The 20,000-nt window shown below is 46.9% G+C and overlaps 2 protein-coding genes across 4 annotated transcripts in view; both read right to left on the bottom strand.

Moving 5' to 3' along the window:
- The window catches only part of LOC126578342 (ecdysone receptor), a 215,029-nt gene extending 196,916 nt beyond the window's left edge, over positions 1-18,113 (bottom strand). The window contains exon 1 of one of the 3 annotated variants that reach the window (XM_050240796.1): positions 18,033-18,113. The gene's annotated coding sequence lies outside the window, so the exon portion shown is untranslated. Of the gene's footprint in view, positions 1-149; positions 214-566; positions 695-18,032 lie in introns of those variants that run through there. The other 2 variants (XM_050240795.1, XM_050240794.1) reach the window with 2 other exon arrangements.
- A 211-nt stretch (positions 18,114-18,324) lies between these two features.
- The window catches only part of LOC126574920 (glycosyltransferase 25 family member), a 2,527-nt gene continuing 851 nt past the window's right edge, over positions 18,325-20,000 (bottom strand). Inside the window, exons 3-5 of the mRNA XM_050235336.1 lie at positions 19,596-20,000; positions 19,331-19,534; positions 18,325-19,258 (exon numbers count right to left, since the gene is read on the bottom strand). The exon at positions 19,596-20,000 is cut by the window's right edge and continues 128 nt beyond it. Of these exons, the coding sequence (XP_050091293.1) occupies positions 18,508-19,258; positions 19,331-19,534; positions 19,596-20,000 (1,360 nt within the window). The 3' untranslated portion in view covers positions 18,325-18,507. The remainder of the gene's footprint in view (positions 19,259-19,330; positions 19,535-19,595) is intronic.

The following is a 20,000-nucleotide window of genomic DNA, read 5'->3' as shown; positions in this document are numbered from 1 at the left end:
GGGAAGATAGCAAGCAAATCGAATGCACGATTTGTCACAGCTTGACCGCACGAACAGAAGACACGATGCTGGATTGCACCAACCGCACACACTCCACACCTTCACTTCAAGCACCCAAACACACACTTGTTAGTGGCCTCTTCCTCTACCTGGCACATGGACCGGCCCGATGCACCAAAGTGCAACGCAACACGAACACAGCGACCAGCGAGTATCTCGTGTTTGCACCACGAAAGTGCATCACGTTGTGTTGTTGCTGTTGCCTGTTATCACCAGGACCGACCACCCGCCAGACCCAATCAGAGGCTTGGCCTCTGGGCCGATGCCGGTGCCGATGATTCCGTCGAACTCGACGGCCCCTGATGCAGTTCCACGTCCAGAGCGTGAGCGAGTGCGAGAGGAACCCCGTTGACCCCGTTCTTCGTTCGATCGATTCGAGCAACGCTTCAACAGCACCGAGGGAATGCACCAACCAAACAACAACCCTTCGCACTTCCTTCGTGTTTCGATATCGCGATAGAATCCGCCGTTTCCTCGAGAACGCCAAGAACAAACACGACGCTAACCTGGGCATCAGCGTGGCGTTCTTTTGCACCACGGAATGGGGACCGATTAGGTAGGTAGTGTACAACACTAACAGACACTCTGTATAACGGTGGAGGGTTGGGGACGACACAACACTAGCCGGTCGACGAAGACGAAGACGACGACGACGCGCGGTTTCGATCCGCCCGCATCAGTGGATGGTGAGTGACTAACTCGCGGCGCGCCATCGCGTGAAGAGAGAAAGTATACGCCACGCCAAACGCCAGCCACTGCACACCAAAGCCGAGACTTCGGCGGGAGTTCTTGGAGTTCCACGAGCGCGTTCCGCGAGCGCGAGAGACCCAATGCTTCACCATGATTGGGGAGCAGCACAAGGATTTTGGTTGGAGAAGCTACGGCTCCCAGTTAGCATACACTGTTCTCTCTCTCTCTCTCTCTCTCTCTCTCTGCTCGCTCTCTGCTCGCTCTCTGCTTGCTCTCTCTCTTTATGTTTCTCGATTGTCCGAGAGAAGCTGTATGCGTGATTAGGCGAATGCAAGAAAGATCACCAATCGGCTTCTTCTATAAACTGCAGCGGATGCATCTTGTCATCCATTGCAAAGACAGGAAAAAGGAGAAAGAAAATAAAAGGCAGTAAAGGGTACGGAGCGCTGAGAGCTGCAGAAGCAGTATTGATTGGAAGTTGTGGAGTTTAATTCATGATCCATGTGACTTCTTTACAATTAACTTGACTCCACATTGCCACCTGTTGGCGTAGCCTTATCACGAACGGAACAGGCAAACACCAGTGTGATCATCGAGAGTAAGAGTTAGATCATTTTCAGTTGGCTTGCCGCGAAGCCGGAAGAAAAAAAAACGGAAACAACAAAGAAGACACTAACCGGCCACAAGTCGTACTGTGTGATAGGAACCCAGAGACTAGATAAAAGAACCAAGAAAGATGGCCAACCAGCACGCCAACCATTCCTGCCGCGAATCTGGCAGAAAAACCGGTTCATGATCAGGGCGCCGTACAGGTTGTGTATTTTTCGCGTAGAAGCAGCGCTATGCGCGTCATTACACATGGTCCGTGGTGGTCGCCGCGGTTATGCGGGGACGAGCGAGCGAGCAAGAGCGAGATACGCCGCACGCAGCACCAAGCGGCACCAAGCGGCGAGAGCATCCGCTCATGATGATCATCACAATGACGATGATCATCATGTGGTGACATTCGAGAAACGCAAAGGTTCAAAGCCAACTCGATGGGGGGAGAACCGGCGAAGAGCGAAAAGAGGCGTGAGATCATGGTAGCGACGATCGTTGATGATTGCATGATGATGATCACGCTCACTCTCTCTCTCTCTCTCTCTCGATTTCTTGTGTGTCTCGTGGATATCTTAACGTAACGATCATAAGGCAGCAACTCACCGTATCTGCCCCCGGGAGCATAGGCCACGGGGTGATCGGTGTACGAGAAGGTTGATAAAAATGCCGATATTTGTATGCCAAGCGTGTTGGAAGTGTTTAGAGGAGTATCGATGATTCTGAAGAGAACAATTTCTGTTGAAAAAGTACTTCCAGATGACAAAAGACTCAGATTAACGAGTGAAACAAGTGAACAGCATGGCCAGAAGAGTCTACAGTTTAGATCACACATTTCACTCTTTACTTGGCAGGTTATAGAGCCTATACCTATCCTTTTAAGGCCTTTTAACTAACAGAATCCCAAGCGTACCAGATGGCAATGCTACAACGAGAATCCGACCGCAGCTTAACCTTCTGGAGTTCCCCTCTAGAAAAACTATTCTACTAACGCCGAAGAGTCGAGAACTAAGTTCAACCAAGCACATGAAGATGACTTCCATTGCTGCTGCTGCTGCTGCTGCTGCTGCTGCTGCTGCTGCTGCAACTTACGACATACCCAACCCAAAACGACGACACTCCACACACAAACACACACTCTAGACGTGACATGGAGTCACGGCCAAAAAGGGCACCAACCGACCTAATCCTCTCGCCACACCCCAACCCATAGAGACTCCCTGGAGGCGAGGTGGCCGGTAGGTCACAAGGTCCATGTTGCAGGGGGTGCGAGAAATCAGCGGACCGCGGGAGTGATCGCGACGCGACTGACTAGAGTTTAGCCACAAGGGCCACGGATCCGGCCACCCGGTTCGATCTTTCCGACCTTTGACTATGCGAGTCGGCGGCGAGTGCCACGGTGTATCTATTGTTTCGTCAGGGTCTTGAAGTCGAATGATGATCGGATGGTATCTTAGCGAGTCGCTGCGCTAGCCTCGCCAAAAAGCGTGGCACGATGTTGAAATGAGAGAATCGATTTGTTCGAGTGAATTCTTGACATCGAACAGATGGATTCTATCGCACGATGGAACTGGGGAAGGTGCAACAGATGTAGAGAAGGTTTACAGACGTAACACCTTTCGAGCAGTGAAGCCGCTGATTTGAGGAAGTTGCAGAATGATAGTCAGGTCTGGGTTTATCGAAGTCGGAACCTTTTTTTTCTTTCATCAAAGCATGGAATGGCATTGCCTTTTTGTAATAAAAGATTATAAACAAAATGTAACTTTTCAAGAAGAGAAATTAAGTAGCAAAGGAAGCAATGAACTTATAATGATGTTATAAAAAATATTGCAATAATAATTGCAGCATAAAATAGCAATGTCTTATTAGTACCATGTGTTTCTTGTGCTTTGGAGTAAATATATCGGACTTTCATTAGTTATCTTCCGAATAATTTATACTAGTTGATTAACACGAGACATGCTCAGTAAAAATAGAATCTAATAAAAGCATAACTTATACTCAATTGTACACTACCCGACAGGTAATTACTCAATAACATCGTATAGTCAGCATGAACGTCATTCTCGTCAAAAGTGTACTGCAAAACTTTTTTCCACCGGCGCCTCCCCCTCTCTCTCTCTCACACACTAAAAGTATTATCTGGGCGAAGATAACACCCGGTAATCATGCACCGCGCACCTAATATTTTCCAACCGAACGTTACATTCCAGCAACCTATAGTCGGTCCATGTGAGATTGGTTAAAAAGTTTTAATTAAAACGCTCACAGACACACACCAGCGAGAGAGAGAGAACGAGCGCCATCACCATCCATAAACGGTGGAAGGCTTTACAGGTCCTCGCAATGAAGATCCTGCGATGAGCAGCGTGAATATTACTGTGGCAACTCCTACGCTGACATCGCTGAAGCTAGATTGTAACCCCTTATGCTTAATAGTGAGGAAGTAAGCGATTAAATTTCCTTTACAAGTGAATATTATTAGCTAACTTCAAATGAAATTTAAACACCATTAAGCTTTTCCGGATGTTCGTCACCAGAAGTGAAATGCATGATGGCGTGATCTTAACAACAGCTACAACAAAACATTTTACATTTTATAGGATAAGCGAACTCACTACTACAGCAACGAAGCAAAGAAGCAAAAAGTGCAAGGAGAAGTGCAATCTGCAACTCCGACCACCTTTCACTCGCATGTAAAAGCATTAAAAAAAGAAAGCAAAAAGAACTTCACTCCAAGTCCACCACACACGCCGTTACCGCGCACTTTATCCAATGGCCAAGAACATTGGTGTAAAGCTTCCGACAACTCATCGTTCCTGTAGATGCCCATAAGAGCCAGCCCAGAACGAGAGAGAGGAAGAGACTCTAAGTTTGTGAGTAATAAGGAGAAGAAACATCATAAATTCCTTTAAACTCCTTTTTCGCAGCACACACGACGACGACGACGACGACGAGTTCCTTCAGCACTGATCGATTCACCATCCTGGCGTTGGCGCAGGAACGCAAACGATGCAACCATGAACGAAGAACCCAGGGCATGTAGACCCCCGGTGTGGCCCGGTGGAGAAGCTTGAGAATTCGATTTGAATTTTACGATGAAGCCGTAAAACTTCATCGCCCTCATCTTAGCTCACGGTCACCAGCGTTTGCGCGAGCGCGCCCCGGTGAGCTATTCCTTCGCTACCACTACGCGGACACCTTTACCACCTTTTGGCATCCCCTTCCTAGGGCCCAGCATTGGCCAAGATGTTCCACCAGTGCCTTCGTCACCGGCCCCCGGAGGCAGATGGAGTTCTAGGAACATTTTCTTACGTTTTGACAAAAGATAATTTATGATTCCTCTAACGAACTCGTGCTAAAGTAGCAATTAAACGGGGATCGGAGCAGCATGGTTGATCGGTGATTTGCCTCGAGAATAAAACCTCGAAGATGCTAGTCAGCATAAACTGCTGATGTAGTTGGAATGAACGTTTCCAGAAACATAAGTGTTAACTCTGCATATTACCTGCAGAGTATCTTTGGTATAAGGAAAACATTTCCTTGGCGATTCTCTGTAAAACTCATCTTCAAGAATCAGGTTAAAAATCCTTGCTGACGCTTGTTATCTAACGAGCATTTACAACTTCTGAAAGCACTTTATCCGACATTATCGCACCATTAGCCAGCAGCTTATTATCCTTTCTTCTTAACTCGCCGATGGAACGATCCTTCCTTATTGCACCGGAAAGCCAATCTCAACGAACCATGGCACGAGACCAAAAGAAAGGACAGCATGGCAATCACTCTTCGACGTAAATAGAAGTTAGTTCCGCGCGGAAAACAAAACGAAAAAAAACTTGAAAGCACAAAACAAAAGTGCAGCCTCCATCTGACTCCAGTGGCATAAGAAGATCACTAAAATCAAGGTCCTTCGATTATAGTCGGACAAAACAATGCTGATCCTAAAGAGCGGGTGTAGAACGTGGTTTCGCAAGGGAAAAACGCTTCTTCTCCAGAAAACAATCCCAGGAATAGCGCCGAATAGCGATGAAAAGCGCACAAAAAGTGCAATAAATTAAGAGCCTTTTGCAGCAATTTATCGCGCACAGAGGAGGAACGCTGGCTTCCGTGTTTTACGCCCTACGGAGGGAGGAGCCCTAGTCGGACATGAGCTACTGCCACCTTGCCCTTTTCTGATCTTTATCCAACCAAACCAACGCGAAAGCCAATCCCGAACCTTCCGTGTCAAGGATGAATCTCCAGTGTTGTAGCACTTTCAGCTTAGTGGTTAGCCCGAGGTTGGTTCATTAGATGTTGTTCTTCAGCTTCTTCGCCAGGGATTTACTGTGTATTGAATCGTGTTTTTCAATACGATGCAGCAACACGTGCAGGAGATGGTGGTGAGTTGTTGGTGAGCTGCACAAACAGTGCAACAGGGAGTCGAGAGTTTGTGATTCCGTTGTTCGGGCTAATAACGCTAAGCCCCCCCCCCCCCCCCCCCCCCTTCCCGAGAGGTAACCATAATTCTACGTGCGAAAGTTTAGACGGGAAACATAACAGCATTTGCGATGGTGGTGCACAAGCAGCTCATTAGTTGCAGTAAACATGTAACTTTTGCTAGGGATGGTTACTGAAATGGCAGTGCTTTTGCCATTTATTTTTATATCGAGAGAGCTGAGCTCAACTATTACATTGTATTATTATTAGCTAACAAACTTCTTTAATAGGACATTTAAGATTGCTAATAAAGCTGCAAAATACTCTTCAACTTATAAAATATCCTTCATTTATTCTCCAACTACTTGCTTTTAAAAATTTTTCTTAATACTTCTGTATCTCTCTGCAGTAATTATTACTTCGATTACGGGAGATCTGCTACTTCACATAAACTATTTTTTATTCGCACGTACTTTTTTAGTGTTTTCAAGATTCTGACACATTTTCTACGCAATGTTTGATCTGCACTCTTTAATATCCGTTTTTGTTTTAGAAGTGTAGACGTCGAGATTAATTTATTAAATTATTTTAAATATATGTTGTCATTTTTTATATGAAATCATTTTTATGATGGAAAGATGTTGATACCGAAGATTGTCTCTGATTGCAAATCGTAAGAATACTCTTGCTTATTCTATGAACAAAAAATGGATTATTGAGTTGATTAAAGTGGATTAGAGAACCTGAATCACCACCAGTTATGCATTACATACCATTTTCCAAAACACAACTTTCGACACTCCTTTTTCCTTCTTTGCCATTTCCACTCCAAATGACTGCAGAACTAGGTCACTACATCGTGACACCATCATCGACAACGCCACCTTCGGCGAGGGATCCTGATGCCCTAGATCGGAAAACGCTACGCCATTTTCCAAGGTTATCAGCTGATGGTCAACATAACCACCCGAATGGTGTGTCTTTTTTGTGTTACTTTCATTCCCCCGGAATAGCTTCCCCGTAGGACACACCACAAACAGCTCCCTCCCTTGGGAGAAATGCTAAACAATGTAAAATCTAAAAACACTAAACCACCATGACTGCGACCCCCGGCGACACTCGGTCAAGTCCATCGCAATGAGTTGCATCGGTAGTTGCACCACTGGAATCCTTTATGTGCCATCGGCTGCACTGCCCTCCCTGAAGGATACACAACACGCTCCTTGTGATGCGAACCCGCCCCAGGAGGGTACTACCTTAATACAGCATAAACTCTGAAATTTGCTGCGTGATTGCGTCGCACTACTACTGCTACTGCAACCATGCTACTAACCACGAAGCGAAACCACGCTTTGAAGGACATTGCAAGGATACAGAGAGAAAGAAAGGGTAGCTGCTGCTTCATCATGTGCTGATGCTTGCGTGTTCCGATATGTGAATCAAATTCATCCTTTTTCATTTCCAGGGGACAAAATTACTTAACTTTCAAATGACATTCACCGTCGACACCACCGTTGGCTGGTCGAAGGTTAAATGAAGCTTTCCATTCCATCGGTTTAGGACATGAAACACATACCATTTCCGACCGTTAATTTGTTCGCTTGCACGTACAAACGGGTCCACCAGGGGAAGGACAAAGGCAACATTCAAGTGCTAAAAGTACTCTCATCTTCTGACCCAGCAGCAACCAGGACGCGCATTGTTAGCAAGCGCATCAAATTAAGCTTCGCTTAATCTTCCGATCTCCGCTATCCATCTGTCTGACGGGTCTCTGCCGTTGACAAGCACAAAATTACAACGGCAGAAATGCACCACAACTGCTCTGCGACGTCCTCGTTGCTGGTGTAACGGAACAAGGGAAGCGAGTGGCCAGCAAGCTGAGCGAAGCTCAATGTCTCAATTCGCGCCACCATCAGCACCATCGATCGAAGGAGTAACTTTTCCCATTCCGCTAACACTCTTTAGCCTTGTTCCTGTTAGCTAACTAGTCGTTAACGGGGATTGCAACTCCGGTTCGGTTCCCCTGGAGGGGCTACCGGAAATGCGTCGCATGGAATGCGCTACTGGAGCACCATCGCGCTCGATAAACCATCCACACAAAAACTTGCAGAAACCACCAGGCGACCAGCCAGGAGTGGACCAGCCGGAACTGGTGGTGCATTTGTTGCGCACTGATTACGATCGAGAGCAACCGGGGAAGGGCATGGCCAACTTCATCTTCGGTGCATAACAAAGTCCACCCGGAAGTCCTCATCAATGGCGCGTAAGTTTGAAGGACACCTTCCGGCACTGTTTGAGTCCTTACAATCTAACGCCACGAGGGTGCGACATGGCTCCGATTTGTTGTCGACGTCTTTAGAACCTGCCGATGGGTAAGTAATGCCCTTTGGCGTCTAATTTGATAGCGTGAACTTGACGTTCGGGGATGCGCACATTAATGGTAGCGGAAAATTGGTTGTCAGCACTGTGGAGATAATATTCTGAGGGAGATCTTCGTTGTACAAATAGGCCAAGGGGACAAAGTTGTTGCTGAACACAGACGTCGCGTCATGAATGATTCTACATCGATGACTCGCGTTCGTTTAAATTAGTTTTAACGAAAAGCAAATGATAATGCAATCACCATCGAGTATTCTACTGATGCACAATTGCAATTGAATGGTCCTCGCCATATAATGTTGCAATGCAAACAAATGCAACTAAAACTCTTTTTACAGATTTCGAAAAAAAATCGTTTAAGACTCCTCAAACTCATGACTGACAAATCAATCAAATAAAGATCCCCCAGCAGCCCCCTAATGCAATTACAATCATGCGATGCCAATTCCGTGACCTCACGCTGGCCGTTTTCTGGTGAAAAATATAAATCGCCCGCCAGCAGGAGCAGCAAAAGCACGCTCGCCCGAGACCACGCTGGTAGTAATCAGGCAATCAGGCAGCAGTAAGAACTCACCGGAACCCAGCTGCTGCCGTGTCTTCGCGGAAACACGCAACGTCTACGGCGGTAGCCGTCATTCCTTGCGCTAACGATATACCGACGAAAGGAAGGAAGAGATAGACAGAGAACGAACCGAACTGAATGGAAGGACGACTCTGATTTTGCCAATAAGAAAACCTCCCACCCTCCCTGGGGAGGCACGAAATCAAATTCCAGACAAGCTTTCCCCCAACGGCCCCGTCAAGCTCAACGCCTCTCTCTCTCTCTCTCGTCCCCATTAATGTTTATCCTTTCAGCACAACGCAGATGACGACATCGCATCGCAGACAGGCCATTGCCCTCTGGGTTGCCACACTAACTTGGAGGCTGTGCAGAGAGAGATAGAGAGAGAGAGACGGCGAGCAGTTAATCGAGCGACACGCGGCAGACGAAGCAAAAGATAAAGGATATGGACAAGGCTAGAGGGAGCAGCCACAGAAGGAGACGACACGTTTTCGGTAAGGTGTCTGAAAGTGAATTAGCAGCACAATCTCAAGATCAACTAGAAACTCTCTGTTCCATTCTGCTAATGACTTCATTTGCACCAAGGATCGATTGCATAGTTTGGCTTCTTTCATGTAACAGCTTTCATCCCCAAAAGCATGAAACATAGTAAAGAAGATGAAATACTAAACACTACCATGATAGAATGTCCAAAATCGAAACAATTCTCATCTGAAAGAACAAAACAGAAGCAAAATTTCAATATTACTAGCATCCTTCTAGTCGTAGTCAGTCCTTTTTCCCATTCTGGCAGCCCTACTAGGAACACCGTTTACGGAAATCAACTCCCTCAGTCAAAGGAAAAACCGAAAAAAAGAAAAACCGAAGCCAGAACGACAAAACACCAAATGTGCCAATCTCCGAGAACGCCGAGGACCTGTCCGGAATTGCGAACCGTACCCCAGGAGCCTAGGGTAAAGGAAGAAAGACCCACGAGACGAAAGGACGAGGCGTTGGTGACTGCTGCTGCGTCTGAAACATGCCAAATTGGTCCAATGAACCGGCGACCTCTAGTCAAGGACGTCTCGGCGCGGTGCTCTCGGAAGCGCAAGTCGGAACCACAACACCAGCCCCCCGGCCAGCCAGCCAGCCACGGCCTGCCAGACGATCACGGTGTCCTCCCTCACCGGAGCATCACCGGCTCCGTAGCGAGAGAGAGAGAGGGAGAGAGAGCTTTGCTTCCGTCAACCAACAGCAACATCAACAGCGACGCCCATTTCCGTTCAGCGTGACGGTGCTGCTGCTCTTATTTTTCATCTTTTTACAAAGTTTTTACGGAAAGCGGTAGGGGGGGGGGGCGCACTCACACGCAATATCGTAATTCCTGCGAAACCCCAGACGCTTTTTTTGACGTTTCGCGTGGTCCCAAAAAAGAAAAAGGACGAAAATGTAGTCTTTACGTGGTGAACGAGGCTTTAAAGAAGCGTTTGGAGATTGGTGGATCGGTGGTTCTCACGAGGATGGTAAGGATTGTTGAGAAGGGAGTGCAAACGACATCACGCGGTTTATTATCAGCCACGGTGAGTGGCTTTTAAGGACCTCTCTGGGAGCTTTTGCAATGAGTTATTTGAACTGATTTGAACGTTTAATACTAAACTAAAAAGCATAAATAATTATTGTTTTAGGATCCAGGATCATAAAAAGGATTCCAATAGCTTTTAATTCAAATTGAGCAATTCGCAGATCTTATGCTGTTCAACGTGCAGGTCCTTGAACATCATTGCATAAACCGCATCGACTGATAATGAGTTCCGTCTGGCGGAATTCTTTTCTTTTTTTGTCCGATACTCGCCAACATTTTCGGTAACGTTACTCCCGCAAGGCCTGGATCTTCCACGGGATCCACCCAATTAAAATCATTTCCCAGACGAAGGACTCCGAGATACCAGTACAAGGATGCCACTACTGTCTAGGCTGCTGTACTCACTTTCTCTCTCACACACACTCTCCCTCTCTCTCTCTCTCTCTCTCTCTCTCTCTCTCTCTCTCTCTCTCTCTCTCTCTCTCTCTCTCTCTCTCTCTCTCTCTCTCTCTCTCTCTCTCTCTCTCTCTCTCTCTCTCTCTCTCTCTCTCTCTGGCCTGGCGGTCCATCTGACATAATGCAGGGGGTCAAGGACGTTTGAATAACAGACGGTTGTATGACGATGACGACGATGACGCGACGTCGCAGACGAAATGAGTTCCTTGGCCCCACCATTTGGCCCCAAAAATATCACGAAAAAGGAGCCTCTTCTACACAAAAGGGAACTCACCGATCCTGCTGAACCTTGCGCTCTCCATCCCATTCCATTCCTCAATTATCTCACCTTCCGCATCCGGTTCTCCTGCTTGCTGGGAAAATCTAGTACAAAGGAAAGTGAGCCGGTTCTTCGCCTACGCATCGCATGGAAAGGTCCTTGCGAGCGGTGATGCACCCTGTTTTGGAGGGAGGAAGGTGGCATATATAACCACAAGGACGGACGGTTATGCTTTCCACTTCCGTGAAAGTTGATGCGATTCTATTAAGTAACCGGGATCACGGGACCACGGAGCCACAATGCGATAATTCGCTTTCCCATTGGCCATTTATCTTGTCACACGGCGCGTCGAGAGTTACGGAGCGTGCTTTGCCTTGGAGAATGATTTCGGCTGCTACTGTCTGGTGAGGAAAGAAGCTGTATGATCGATTGAACGAGGCTGGCGGTGGCACGTCTGATAAATTGGTACCGACTGATCGTAACGACGAGAAGATGATGTAGATGATTTCTGCGGAAAGCATCATTCTGCCACATCAATTTGTCATTTCCACACTTCGCAGTTCCGAATGGATAGTTTCGCTGTCGTCACTTTTAATCGGTTAGAAGTAACGATTGATAGATAATCTGAACGCACTGGAAATGTTGCTCCAGTGCCTCTTCTTACTCACTATCAAATGCTTGGTGAAAATGTGCAAAAAAGGGCTCTTGATTCATAAAATGAGTTATGATTGTAATCCGAAAAATAAAAAATCAGTTCCAATATTCGCATTACTTTTAATTCGTACTCAAAATCACATAAAAAGCCCAAAAAATAATACATTTGGTGAAACAAACCTTCTTCCTATTGCATACCGTAGGAGGAATTATTCCGCCAAAGATTTCCTGAAAAGTTGCTGGTTTCAAACGTCCGCATTTTAAATTTAACGAGCAAATTCTAAATAACAAACAACATAAAGATAGCAAAAAAAGAAAGAAAATATATAACTCAATCTAATATCTTTTTAGAACCTTCATGTTATTCTAGCTAATCATGATTTTAAAAAGAATATGCAGCGAAATTAAATATTAGTTCTAATTTAACATTTAGCTCGCACTACTGGTTTTTTACTACCGACATATAGTACAGGATGAAAGAAAAATATTTAAGAGATTTTGAAATACAGACAACAGAAATTTAGAAAATATAATTGACAAACGAATAGCGCAAAAGATACAAAAACAATTTTTGTAAGGAACATCGCATTTCGCGTTTTAATTAGGTCACAAAACATAATGTTACAAAGTTTGAATCGTCGATAAGCAGCTATAACGATTTATTTATCGTATCAAGCATGATTTTAAGCAATTGCTCGGCATATAAAACAAAATACAAAATAATCTTAGAAACCAAATACAATTCTCTAGCACAATTTACAAGGTCGCAAGTATATCAATCATATCGTACCGCACCAAAAAAAAAATGCAGATAGAACGAACATATTTGCAAACCACACCATTCTCGCATAGCCCCTAGCGCGTATCACTACACGTAGCATATGTGGCAAACGCCCAGCACACGATAAGAACAAGAACGAATGAACGAAGGAAAAATGATGAAATAATTCGCAGCAAAAAAAGGGTAATCGCTAGGAAGGGGGGTTGGGAAGCGGCTGCGGGTCACGTGTGGGTACGATCTTTTTCCCCTGACCTATCGCAACACGCATTCCGCACATATTGGCCACCGGTGCGAGGAGTTACGTTCTTCCATCCTTCCTCGCATTATTTTTTTTAATATTCTCCTTCGTTCTGGCCCCATCTTTCGCTCACTCGGTTCGCTTTCCCAACATTCTCTCATATTGTTTATCATTCGTCCCGTTCGTTCGTTCGTTTCGCCTCGTACCAAGAAATCTTCAACAGCGCAGTGTAGTGATCCGTGGTACGTTTGGGTTATTAAGTTTTTTCCGCGCACATTTCAGGGGCCACCCGCTTCAACATGGAGCCGCAACTCATTCCGTTCCGACCCGGCTTGGCTTTCAATTTGCAGCTACACAGTCGCGAGTCCATCGTTGGAGGACTTTTTCGCAGCATTTAATACAGCATTTCTCTCTCTCTCTCTCGCTTCACTCACTTCTATGACCTCTAAGGGGGGGGGGGGGGGGGGGGGGGGCAGCATAAAAGCATTACTTCGCTTCAACACGTGAGATTAGATTTCTCTTCTCGTTCTGTATGTTCTCTTTGCGTCCTCATCCTCGATGCCGAACGATCGCACATCGTCTTAACTCACACCACGTGCTTCAAACATTGCTGTACATCGCTTACCCCTTCAAGCTTATACGGTGGTGAGAATGGCCCCAGGGCACAAGCCGGCCACGGTGAATGGCCAAATGGTCAACGGTTGTAAATGACGATAGCATGGCGTTGTGCAGGGTATGGTACACTCCGTACGGTAGGATCATGTGACTCACCCAAAAAGGTCACCGAAAGACCGCCGAAGAGCGTAACGCTTAAATTGGCCACTCGAATGTGCAGTAAAGGGGCAGATGCCACTCTGTACGGTATCCTATTAAGCTTTATATTCAAGAAACTGAAATAACTCCTATAGACTTCATTTGAAATAGTTTTTAAAATAAATCAATAGTAAACACAAGAACATAACCGCAATATAGCGAACAATTTCTCTCGCAATAGATATCTTGGAACTTATGGAGCCTGACTGTTGTGCAAAATCACTATCTAGCATATATTGCGACCACACCTTCCTGCAAACAGTGCAACAGGAATTGGCTCTTCGATTTCGAAGAAAATGTCTTCCGGATTGTGGCAACGAACGGAACGACAAGAGCATGTTCAAGGACTACATAGTATGTCTATGTATTGCAAACGCTGGAAAAGGGAACCAACGTAACGTGCATTGACACTAAAAAGATGAGGTTGCCTTTGCGCACAGTATGTCAACTGATAAGAGGCTCCATCATGTTTTATATAAAGGACATAAAGGATGCTATGAGCTACAACAAGGTATAGGTTATGTTCTTCTAAAAGTATAGAACAATTAAAGGGACAAATGGTCGATTTTTTTGTACCTCAAACCTATGCTACCAACGGATAGAAACACGTGACCATTAGAAGAATCCAGGGGACCTTGACTCGTTAGCTCCTGCAAGCTACACGTACATTTCGATCCAGCTTTCTTCCTACGACATGTTTACACAACAAATCCCTTAGCGTATAACCTACACCAGGGGGCACCAGCAACGGTTGAGTTGAGTAGAGTGGCCCGGATTACGTATCCATCGCTTCTTGCGATGAATCTAATCTTGTTGAGGTAGGTTCGGGTTCGCGACCGACCACCGACCGACCGACCGAGGTGATAAGAGTTCAGGAGGGCGAACGAACTTTCGCCGATAAAGTGTAAACTGAGCAGCAGCAGCAGCAGCTGGAGGCACCCTCCATCTCGCTAACCAAACACTAATGACACACTGCTCGCTCTCCGGCATCCTGACTGGAGCGGGAATAAACGTGTCACCCCGCGAAGGGCGAAACCATAATTGAAAGTTCATCAACATGGGTGTGGGTGGGTAAATTGGATTCCCGAAATCCCCGTCCACTCTACAACACCTCCAGGAGGTCAACAGACGGATCACCACAGCAACGGTTTGCACAGCAAGCAGCATCGGCCCAAAGGGCAGGATAACAAAAAAACGAAACGAAACGACCTTGCTTCGGTTGACGCCGGTGAGTGGTGCGCAGCGTGTTCGGGGAAGGATTTTCGGGGAAATGGCCGACAGGACAATGGCACAAACGGTAACCTATGTGTTCTGGACGGCGTTCCACCGGCTGCTGCATCGCAAGGACCAGAAGAAAGCTGGCAAGGGAAAGTGCAGTACACTGTGGCCAAAGGATAACGACCAGGTGTGTTTGTTGGTGTGAGTCGTTTCTGGGAATGTTCACGTTGCACGGGAGCGATGCTCCAAGACATTGCCGACGAGGGGGGGGGGGGTTGTATCGCGAACGAAGGCAATAATCCCATTGATGGCATGTTGGGTTTGGTGTGTACTACGTCAACTCGTCGCTTGGCAACCGGGATACACCAGAGAGTGTTGCTGTGGTTTGTACACATCTTCTCAACAGACAAGCCACGGGAGCTAGTCAAATGTAATTGAAACTCTTGGGTGTAGCTGATTGGATTTAAAAAAGATGGCTAAAGATGGTAAGCGTAGCTGTCTCTAAAAAAGTTCATCCTGTTTTCTAGTCGTTTAATTATAACTCGTTAACTAACTTGATTTATTTTTATTCAATTAAATCGTATCCAAAATATTCATAAAATGACTTGTTAGGCACATTCAAATGTTTCCAATTATTGATGTTATGCGATAAATTGTTATCTGGGCAAATTTATCATCTGGAGGAAGAGTATTGACTATTATTGATGATTAGAAATCGATAAAAAAAACAATTGCTAAAAAGAAGATGTACAATAACTTTTTTTAAATACGTATTGAAAGACTTGATCTTAACATAAGTAAATTACTTAAGCTACTGTAGATAATGATACGGTAATGATCTACCGAACCCATTAGTCTCTAAAATGACGAACTCCATAGACGATTAATGGATCTATTCCTAGAAATCACATTATCATCATATTCAAATTGGTAAAAGCGAACGCGATCCATAATTTTTGTAAAATTGAACATTAGCAGTGGATCTTGTTGAATCGCTTTTACAGAATCAATTTGTAACCATGATAAAAAGAAACATTATTTGTAGGCCTTATTCCTGTACAAGTTCTCGCAAGAGAATGAAAAGAAAGAACTACTAACGCCACTAACGTTGTATTCCTTTAGCAAGCTTAGTCCTTCAGTCACGTCAAACTATAGATGCTAATTATATGCTTTTCCATAGCACTCTGTCCTTCGCAACCGGAATCCCTGCTGTTGTCATGTTCGCCAGCACGTGAAACTGTTGTCCCCACGGTTTGCCTGTCCGGACACCTTCGGGAGGTGCAAGGTGTATATCCATTGATCCTGCTGCGAATGCGAATGACCACCTGAGTTTTGGGAATGTCGTTGTCCTAGGTCAGTGCCTAGGTTGCCTGAACGCCCTGAGAAACCTCCCGACCGCACACACCGGCAATTTCGGGCGTGGTGATGCAATCTGCGGTTCCTTCGTTCCTTCCCGTTCCGAAGACGACCGGGCGGACTGCTTTACATACGCAACGAACTCCGTGGCGAAGGACAATGTTTCTCGCATCGCAGGAACCAAAGAGAAACGTGGAACACGACTGCACAGTTTATGTACATTATCGTAGCAAGCTCTGCTCTTCCTTGCTATCAGCATGTCAACGCAAGTCAACAAATTCTGTTAATATTATCACAGCGCATACATAAGCGGCACTCTGTCCCTTTCTTGAAGTTCGGGCAATCCTCGAGCGAAGAGGACGGAAAAGTCCGGAACCGGAAATGGAAAGTGACGGTTTTATGTGCTTTCGCGGCACATACACATAAAGGCACATCATGCTCCAAACTAACGAAAAAGGACTCATCTGCATTCCGAAACATGGGCCGAATGGTTCGAGAAATGGCGGACGAAAGCGTTTTAGGCAAAAAACAAACAGGATCAAACAAACCACCAACGGGAACCAGGCAGCGCCGGTTATGTGATGCGAGAATCGATCGATCGTCATCGCGTCATCGGTCACGCCGGTGGCCTGCAGCAGCAGGAGGTTTTTCAAGTTCATTGCCTTTCCAGGAATGGAAATAGAAAAACCGGGAGGTGGGAAAGGGTGCATTGCATTCCTTTCGCCAACGTCCTTGCCTGCGCGTTGCACCTACTGCCACTTTTGGAGGTGAAGTTTCGCTAAAAGTGCGCCGACGCCGACGGTGCACACATACACGCACCGCGGGCAGTGAAAACGCGCGGCTGCTGTTGCAGTTTGCACCAAACGAGGGCGATGGTATAGAGCGGCGAAACCGAATGGCCCCCATGGACGAGCCCCGTTGGGTAAATGGGTGTGGATCCGGAGCAAAAATTCTCTTCCAAAACCTTCGCTTTTTCCGGATTCTAATGGCGTGTGGCGGTGCTTGTCACTGCGCCCTCGGGAGACTGATAACCGAATTCGAATCAAGCGCCCGACGTCAATGAACCGCGCCTGCTGCTGGCCGTTATCTAATCAAAAAGTGCTCCAGATGCACCTAATAGCAAGCCGTGGAGTCGTCGAGGCTTCGAGGTTGATCGGGGAGACGGAGGTGGAGCTTTGTTTACATCGTTATCGAATAACTGGCTTATCATTGCGCTTATCGATATTCCGCTTTTCAACCAGATGTGAACCAGTTTTTGGCCGCCAGTCGATGGTACCTTGGATGCACCGGATGATGATGCACGCACGAGACGGAATAATTTGTTTATAAACTCGATCCCTCTCGCGTGGACGAGCGCATGTGTCTGTGTTGCCGCCGCCGTCGTCGTCGTCGCCGTCGTCGCCGTCGTCGCCGTGGTGCGTTATGTTGGACGCAGGGTTAAAAATAGAACCCGCCCTAGGCGGCCACGGGGGCGAATGGACGGACGGGCGCGAGGAGATGAACTTTTTGGTGAAACCAAAACCAAACCAAAAGAAAATCAGATGCATCGCTGTGCGGCAGCCACTACAAAAAAAAGCAAGGAATTATTGGAAACACTTACCACACTCTCCGGCGGGGTGCGTTAAAATCACTGCGATTTCCAAAATCACGTAGACGTCGAAGCGGGACTATTGCCATGGAAACCATGGATCGCTCTGACCGGCCATCGACGCCTCTTGGCGATGGAGAGTATTTCTGAAAACACCAACAGCATCAACAGCAACCCGGATTTCACTTCACAACCCTTTTCATCACTACGGGAGGAGGGAAAGGGCGCCCCATTTGCTTCCCTCATCCAACCCAAATCTATGCTGCGGCTGCTGGCCAGCTACCATCAGCATCTCGATTGCTCGGCACCACGCACTTCACGGAACAACGTCTCGGCACGATAGGCGCACAGAACTACGGTGATAAGATAGAGGCCACGATCACGGCGGATTTGTCGCTTACCATTTTACGGAAACACTACGCGGAAAAGATGGGTTTGCGAGGGAACGGATTTCGTGGTTTTCATGGGAGCGTAAAACGGCTCGCGGAGTTTTGTGATCAAAACAACGAAGAAGGAGACGGCGAGGAGGAGAAGAAGAAGGAACCTGCTCGACTGCTTGACTTCGAGCAATTTTTCGCCTTTCTCGCTCTCTCTTGACGCGCGAGAGGGAGAAAGAAAAGCGAAAAAAAGTTAAAGTGCTACCCGTTTATGGCGCCCAGTTTAGTTCGAAAAATTTAAAAAAACATGCTTTTTTATTGTACTTTTCCTACATAAATGGCAGATTATATGAGGATGCAGCATTGCGTTAATGCTGAATGCCGCTGGTCGAGTATAAGGCACGAGAACACAGTTGTATGTACTAACCATTAATCACTAACTAACTAAGTCCGTTAGATTCTTTGGATGATTGGGCTGTTGCAAGCCGTTCCTGGAACGCTAGAGCTCGTTCCGGATTCCCGCCGGTTGGCCGGATTTCCGGTTGGCCGCCTCCAGCTCATGTTCACCCTGCTCCAACCCGGATTCGGCCAACAGAGCGGACGACGCATTCGGCAGCTGTTCTTTGTCGCCCTTTTTCGGCTCGGCGGCCACGTCGCGACCCGTTTCGTTCAGCCCCGCTGATGGGCCCTCTTGATCCTTGCTGCTACCACCTGCTGATGCCACCGTTCCATCGATGCGAGCCGAATCCTCGGTGTCGGAAATGTAACCCTCGTCCCCGGTGTAGTGCGTAGGGAACAGAAGCAACGGCGCCGCACTCCACGCGACCAACGTGCGATCGCGGAAGTGACCCGCCCAGCTCTCGTTCGGATGATTATCGAACATGATCGGCAGGTACTCGTCGACGGGGAGTAGCTTCTCGAGGGGCCGCTCACGCAGCAGCTTCTTCGCGCCCTCCAGCGTTATCACGTAACCGAGCGTCCAGTAAGAGTATCCCGCCCGCACCAGATACTCCGAGCCGGTGATCCACTTTTCATCCTCCTCCTGCAATCGTTTGCGTCCGAAATAGATCAAATCCCAGCCACCGATCCGTCGAGCATCATCCAACACACGGTGTGCCCGACGGCGGAAGAACGGCTCGAAACGGATATCATCTTCCAGAACAAGCACTTCGGCTAGACCTAGGTGGACCATCTTCTCCCAGATGTAGTAGTGGCTAAGGAAGCAACCAATCTCACCCATCGTCATCGGGCTAGAAGAGACAGAGAGCAGATAAGTACATCCAACGGTTGGTGGAAGCATTTTCTCCACTTCAAAAACGTACCGTTTGTGGAATGGATCAGTATAACCGGGAAGAAAGCGAATGCCCAGTTCCTGCAACTTCTTATCGGTCAACGACTTGCCATCGACGGCAGGAAAGTGTTCAACCTGGAGCCCCAGCAGATCGAAATGCGATAACATTTTGTTCCTTCGTTCCGTTCGCCGTTTCAGATTGATCATATAGATGTGCGAAAGCGATAGCTTATCCCTGGCCAGGAGGAAGGAAGATTAGTCCCGAATGCACCGCTTCAATTCTTCCTTTTACTTACTTCTCAACAACTGGAACATATTTCTTCATATCCTGCTTGAGCTTTACTTCGCCGTACTCGTTCAAAATGTAACCGAGAATGTTCGTCAACTGTTCCAAATCCTTCCCTTCGACCGTTTCACCAGCTTCCAGTGGAACCATGATGTAGCCATGTAGCAGCTCGTTGCACACTTGCATCGGTATGCTGGAGTAGTTGGCCGACATGGCAAAAATGATAATATCATCCACCGGACCACTGTACCGGCCGACCGGTAGATTACGTCGGTCGAACGTAAGATGGCGGGTTTCCGCCACGTTCAAATCTACAAGCACCGCACTGTGCACCATCGGTACAGTCCACTGCCCCACCAGCTCGTAGTTGAGAATCTTTTTGTAGTCATCCGTCCGTTGGTAATAGTAATCGGCC

The sequence above is a fragment of the Anopheles aquasalis genome, chromosome 3 (assembly GCF_943734665.1).
Source record: "Anopheles aquasalis chromosome 3, idAnoAquaMG_Q_19, whole genome shotgun sequence".
Classification (NCBI taxonomy): domain Eukaryota; kingdom Metazoa; phylum Arthropoda; class Insecta; order Diptera; family Culicidae; genus Anopheles; species Anopheles aquasalis.
The sequence above is the reverse complement of the archived record's forward strand: the minus strand, read 5'-3'. Positions and strand labels throughout refer to the sequence as shown.